The sequence below is a fragment of the Buceros rhinoceros genome, unplaced genomic scaffold, assembly GCF_000710305.1.
Source record: "Buceros rhinoceros silvestris isolate BGI_N320 unplaced genomic scaffold, ASM71030v1 scaffold45521, whole genome shotgun sequence".
NCBI classification, from domain to species: Eukaryota; Metazoa; Chordata; class Aves; order Bucerotiformes; family Bucerotidae; genus Buceros; species Buceros rhinoceros.
This window is the reverse complement of record NW_010396821.1, coordinates 8,193-14,932: the sequence shown is the minus strand read 5'-3', so window position 1 is coordinate 14,932 and position 6,740 is coordinate 8,193. Positions and strand designations below refer to the sequence as shown.

General features: G+C 37.3%; 1 protein-coding gene across 1 annotated transcript in view; it reads right to left on the bottom strand.

Annotated features, from left to right (window-relative positions):
* Window positions 1–467: 467 nt before the first annotated feature.
* Window positions 468–6,740, bottom strand: part of LOC104502082 (myotubularin-related protein 1) — a gene marked incomplete at its 3' end in the record, with an annotated part of 11,642 nt that continues 5,369 nt past the window's right edge. Inside the window, exons 2-9 of the mRNA XM_010145999.1 lie at window positions 5,521–5,596; window positions 4,528–4,622; window positions 4,205–4,312; window positions 3,699–3,800; window positions 2,918–3,001; window positions 2,124–2,273; window positions 1,159–1,347; window positions 468–653 (exon numbers count right to left, since the gene is read on the bottom strand). Of these exons, the coding sequence (XP_010144301.1) occupies window positions 468–653; window positions 1,159–1,347; window positions 2,124–2,273; window positions 2,918–3,001; window positions 3,699–3,800; window positions 4,205–4,312; window positions 4,528–4,622; window positions 5,521–5,566 (960 nt within the window). The remainder of the gene's footprint in view (window positions 654–1,158; window positions 1,348–2,123; window positions 2,274–2,917; window positions 3,002–3,698; window positions 3,801–4,204; window positions 4,313–4,527; window positions 4,623–5,520; window positions 5,597–6,740) is intronic.

Sequence of the window (6,740 nt, the reverse complement as noted above, 5' to 3'; positions counted from 1 at the left end):
AGTGACTATAAACAGCCCACGAAAATGGAGGTGCCTGATACATGGACACTAACGTTGCACTGAAGGATGAGGAAGACTCAGAATTTACACTCAAGTCCTTTTGGCTGTTGTTCAAACACGATCTGAAGTTCCCAGGGCATTATTCCAAAAGGCAGGGATAACCCTGGGCTGGACTGCTCACAAACATCCCCTCTCAAGAAAATAAAACACTGTCCAACACTAAATTGGATGCTATCAGGAGTTAACTCATTACCTACCAATCCATAAAACTGGAAACACAAAGTCATTATGGAATGCTTAAAATGCTCTGTTCTAAGGGACCATTTCAAAATTAATATTTTTACAAGATTATCCTAGCAAAGCAACAGGCTTAATTCTATACATTATTTCAGTAATATTTTCAGAAATGCAAGTTAAAAACATGGTTTAAAAAAAAAACCTGATTTTTCACATCAGAAGTATGTTACCCTTATGTATTCCAGCCAATGTGTGGAGTCCACGTTTGATAACCACCGAGTCTCATCAATAGTAGGATAAACTATTTCTTTAAGTTTGCGTAGGGATTCTCTCATTACATGTATATTATGAATCTCCAGAAAGACCAGCTCTGCATTTGGGTAGGCACTTTCACTTTCATATCCTCCACCTTTCGCCTGTCATTCAAAAAGCAAAAACAGACAAAGAAAAGAACATGTACAGGACTTCAGTGTAAGGTTGAGAGGGTTATTTTGGTCAGGCTTTAGCATTTTCTGAGGGAAAGGATTATTTCAGCACTAACAATTTATTGTTTTTCTAAGAAGCACTAGGGTATTTTTTTTTTAGGTGAAAGAAAATCTAATTGTAATAGATTACATTTGATGATACATCCATATACCCCCCCCTTTTTATTTCTGCAACCTTGGGTCTTCTGGGGGCTTTACTGCATCATTTCTCAGGTTTGTCTTCATGCTGCCTTCAATTCCCGTCAACCTTTCCAAAATGCCACAAGCAACTTATCTGCCTTCCCATGCCCTCTTTAGAGACCCTTTTTTATTTCTTTTCAACATCAAGATCTCCTCATTCTCATCTCTTACTTGATCTTCATCCTCGTAACAAGAGAACTGTCTACCAGAGAACTATCTATCAGAACTACCAGTACTAGTTCGGATACCAGCCTACCTTGTTTGTATCTGCAACACTATTCTGTCTGGCATCAAAGATGATAAGTTTATGTGACTGAGCATTGGCATCCATTATCGTCTGCAAGTACTTCTCATCTTCTTTGCAACGCTTATCATTTGGGCCCACCAATGGCTGGCTGCATCGTGTTATCGTTGCTTGGCTCTCAGGATGAATCCAGGATAACACCTGGAATTAAAGAAAATTGTTTTAGTTTACTATACTACTAGAAAAGCAGCAGTGCAGAGTGCAATTAGACAGTCACACTGCCCTCGCAGCACTATTTCCTGGCAAATCAACAAATGCAAATTTAAGGACAAGATGATGCAAAACCACATTGACAGCACACTAGCACTGCTCATCCCAAATCTGAGCTTGAAATACAAAGTGATTCTAAACATCTCAGCTTTTACTCCTAATGAAAACTAAACCTGCTACTGCATCTTACTAATTAGGAAAAAAAAAGAGAACGGAGGAAGAAAAACTGTTTCCATGTGCTACATACACCACTACGTGCACCTTCCTGTGCCATGTACACTACCTTGCTAAGCAGATCTACAGCGTGGAAACTGCTACCACCTAACAGATTTAAAGGTGTTTTACACTACCTGCAAAACTTGCCTATTCTCAAGAAAATCGCTGTAGCTGTTACATTCCACTCCAAATTAGTACACAAGCTAATACGTGAATTACCATCAGATTCCTTTGTGTCTTAGAAGTGTTAACTCCAAACAAAAATGTATTGCACAGCACAATAACCAATTAGACTCACATTTGAGGTGCTCTCATCAGTTCTAAACCCATCAAGCCTAACTCTTCTTTCCTTGCCCCCCTCCTTCCTTTCAGGAAGGAAGGTAGCCTACTGTTATTTAAAAACAAAAAAACAACCTAAAAGAACTCTGATAATGTCTTATAAGCTAGAGATGTGTAGAGCACTTATATCTCCTTGTAAAAGTTTCACTTACTGGAACTCTGCCTTTTGCTCTAAACGCTGCCACTTTTGAGAGGTCATCATCCTTCACACTGGTTGGCACAACAAGAATAGCTGGGTACGTATCACACAGCTCATAGGTGCTGTTAATTTTGGATATTTTCCAACTCTCATTGGGCAAACCCTGTATGAAAGCAAAACATCTTTGTATTTTTTAGGTTAGACCTTTATGTACCTGAGTTCGGGGTAATGAAAATTTTTATATGCCACGTACTTCTTAAATAAAAGCCTGTCCATATGTTTCTTTTAAATACACCACAAACTTTAGGTCTTCACATTGAACCAAAAATCAAAACACTGAAAGTCTTTCCTATCTATTATCTTTAAAACTGATTTGCAAAATAACCAATTCAATAGGCTGGACCCTCAGGTAAAAAGTGATCATACAGCAAAATGAAAACACTTTTGCAACAAGGAAACTGTAGATTTACAGTGACAAACTACAGTTACTCCTCTGTTTAACGCTGCTTATTCAAACCCAAATTTTTATAAAGTCCGTATTTTCTAGAAACAGCCCTTGGACAATGTGGACTTACGAATACAAGTTAAGACAGACCGAGACACAACAATTGTTGCTCCATCAACTTTACCAGGTGCTCAACACTGTCGAAGTCAGGCCACTTGCACTTTATTATCTAAACACGAAATCTAGACAGTCTCTGTATGCAGCTACAGCTGAAAATTTTGAGTTTTCTTATTATTTTTTTCTTGTTTAAATGGCTGAGGGAGATAGAAAAAAAAAATACACCAAGTACTTATACAACTTACCTGCCTCTTATATTCTGCCATTGGATCATATACTTTCCAGCCATTAACAGCAAACTTTTCCTTATAGCTGAATGCAAAAAGAGGCTAAAGACAACAAAGCAAAGACATAAAGTACTGTCTGAAGGGCTGTATGCACAATGAGCTCCAAAACAGTGAACATTCTAGTATTTCAAAAGTAAAGCTTCTAGAACTCTTTAACAGCAGACAAACACCTTCAGTCAAGACTGGACAACACTGTGGTAGAAAGAAAATGAAAGACAGTTTCCTTTTTAAAGTACATGCTATATAATGAACAAAATCAAGTTAGGAACAGTCAGAGAGAGCTGAAGTCACTTGCCTGTCATCATACAACACATCAATAGCAAAACCAGGATGAGGAAAATGGTCTCCCACCTCCCCATCAGTTCCTTACGCATACGAGCAAATGACACAGCATTCTGCAGCTCACTAATAACAAGACTAATCGTACCTATTCGTTGTTTCAGACAGAACTTCGAGACTGAATTAATTACTGCAGAAAGTAAAGAGTCAATACATACATATTTTTAATCAGCGACATTGGGCAAATCTAGATCTCAAGGGTTATGTACAAATTAACTAACTTCAGCAACAGCAGGGCATAGCATGTTTTATGAATTAATGCAAAAAGGAAACAGGGTCAGAGTAGCTTGTCTGCTCTGTAACAGTTTTTAAGAATCAACATTTCGATGTTTGCTACACAGCCCTTGTATTTCCGAAAAGAGAAGAGCCAGTGACAGTTTCTCTATGTGTTAAGACTCACCAGCCCATTTGAAACAGGAAATGCGCGTGTTACAAGGTTTTCAAAAATCTCCAACCTGTTCTGCTCTTCCTGCTTATAGGCCAGCCGCAAATTTCTCATATCCTGTCAAAAATAAGTTACATCATGATAATTTTAAAACATTTTAAAAGCAGTTATAAGAGATGTGATTGGAGGAAGGCAAATACATAGCACTAAGTCACTAACATCATCTAGCCCACACTAGAACACGATTCTCTAAGTGTTCCTATCAGGTGACTGTGACATCATTAGAGTTGTTAGATATAAAAATAGCCACTTTTCCTTTGAATTCACTCTTGAGACAAAAGACAGAAGTGTTTAAGACTGCAAGTATCTTAAGAGGAATTGAAATATGTTATTTAAATGAAGCAGGGTTCAAGTACAGGGAACTGATCAGACAGAAAAACAGCACATGTGCCTGCAGATTCCTCTTAAAGAAAAATGAAATGAAAATACTTTAATATGAATAAATCTCCACCATGCCATACCTTGCAAACTATTTCTATACCACACGAGTTGTCTCCGTGGCTCTGTACTCCAATTTTTTCAACTCTACTTATGACTCCAAGGGGAACATCCACAACAAAAGGTGGATCCTGAAATTCATACATAAATCAAATTAATTTTGTACATTAGGAGGAATATGAACTAGTATCATTCATGTATGTTTAATCAGAGTAATCTATAATTCCTATGTAACAGACTGCTGTGGAATATCATCCTTCACTTACACCAAATTTGTCTTTTTCTGAAATCTACTTCAGTAATGTTCCTATCTGAAACTATATGCAAATAGAGAGCGAGGTCTTACCCTTTCAACACTTTTGATATACAACCTGAAGTCCGTCACTGTTAGCGTACCACTGACTGCTCCCATGAATGGACAGATATACATAACATCTTTAGCTGGAAAACAGACCAATTAAAGCATTGTTTTACTATTACAGACATTTGTTCCATAACAATCTATTTCCATTTAAAAATAGCAACATTTTTGCAGTTCCATAAGATTTTGATGCTTGACCTCTATAGGAAAGCCTACTCTTCAGACGCTGTCAGGACTGGAAGAGCTGTCTTTATTCTCAACAATGAAAACATTCCAATTTTTCAGACACCCACCACTGCTCAGCAACTGCTGAGCAGCTGGTGCTGGGCTCAGCCAGCACAGGCTGCAGCGAGGACAGGCAGGTAACAAAGCACCCTGTTGGTATTCTCAGCTGCAGGTGGCTCCAGTCCCTGCCCGGCCATGTGAAGCACCCACCCTCACCTCAGAAAGAGAGCATCCAAATGGGCAAGTACTGATGTGCACACAACTGACCTCCAAGTTATTCAGTTGTATGCCCATACCTCTGTTTTCACTTGTATTTGAACGAGCTGGTACTCTTTTCTAGCTAGGAACTGTACTGCTAATGCAGAGCTTGCCGTTACGGGCCAAATAAACCTCTTTAAGAACTGGAAACTAAGTTTTCCGTAACTTCATCTTCTTTGCTATCACAACTTTGAAGCTTTTGAATCTGTGAAGTATCCTTGGCATTCCCAAGCAGAAACACAATCTGTACACCTCCATGCAACAAACTAACCCTTGAAAAAAAAATTTTATCTATATGGAGCAAATCATCCTCTGGAACCGATTTCTCCTTCCTGCATTTGGATTTAAAAGACAACAAAAAGAAATCCGCATCAAATCAGCTAAGCTAAAGTGGCATTACATTAAAATCACAAAAGTCAAAAGAAAGTAATATTGTATTTTAAAAGAAACTAGCGATTTAATAGTATTCAGTGTAGTACTCAATAGCACGCTCACCAATCACTTTGATTGATTCTCCAGGAAAAAGTGGAGCTTCTTCCATCTGTGCTAGTTTGTTTCCATCCCGCAGTGCCTGGCAGAAATCCAAAACCACCAGTAAATCTTACTTTCCATCTGTACTACATCGATATATTTTGATGCAGAGTGCTTTTACTACCAGATTACTGGAACACAAGAAGTGCATCTCTTTTTATAAGGCACAATTGTAATAAACAGTACCATGGTAAAAAAAAAAACAAAAAACCCAAACACAAAGTGCAGTATTATAAATATTACACAGACATACATGTTAGTAGCGTATTAGTAATAAAGCATTTATGCAAGAATTAGTTTCACATGCTAGTTACATAAAGCATATAAAAATAGGCACATTAAGATCAGCCTGAATTTGTAATTAATAATTTGTTAGTCTTTTGCTAAATGCAGGTATTATTTTGGGTATTTTAGGTACCTGAGAACATTTTAAAGCTCATATAATTTTTTTTGTTATTCTTAATGTCGTGTTTTTAATATTTGAGTATTTTCATCTAAGAGAATTATATGGCAGAAGCTTTATTTATTTAACATTTTAACTTTGCTACTTTTGCTAGCAGGAAGTCAGAAGCACCTATGATGCTCTGTTTCAATAAATACCCTTCTGAGAGTGCCACAGGTTATGGAATAGGTCCATTACAGGAATTTTGGATCCAGAAGGTCAGATTAAGAATGAAGCAACAGTGAGATGTAGAAGAACAATCAGCAATTTTAAAATAAGGGCTAGTTCAATAAATTTTCATTTAGGTAAATGGCTTCACTCCTGAATGATTTAAGACTAATCCTTTGGGTCTTTCGTTGGTGGGTTCAGATTTATAACGTACTAAAGAATTTAATTAAGAGTAAAAGGGTTTGGCGGGACTTTTAGGGAGCATGTGAGAAAGTGATCTTTCTCAGGTCAACATGATGAGATATTAAGGTTTGGATTTTTTACATCCTGAAGTGAGAATAAATCTAATGGGCTGTATTACAGTAAACAAATAACTCTTCCCTTGTATTACAGCTCTGATCCACACACAAATAATCGGTAGGATCTACCTATCTGCCTCCAAAAAAACCTACCCCAAGCCCTCACTAATGAATAATTTCTAAAGATATTTAAATTGATCTCTACCTTCAGATTTTCTTGAAAACTAACAGAATTTAATATTTAGCACCCAATCACAAAAGACGATGTGTAGGGA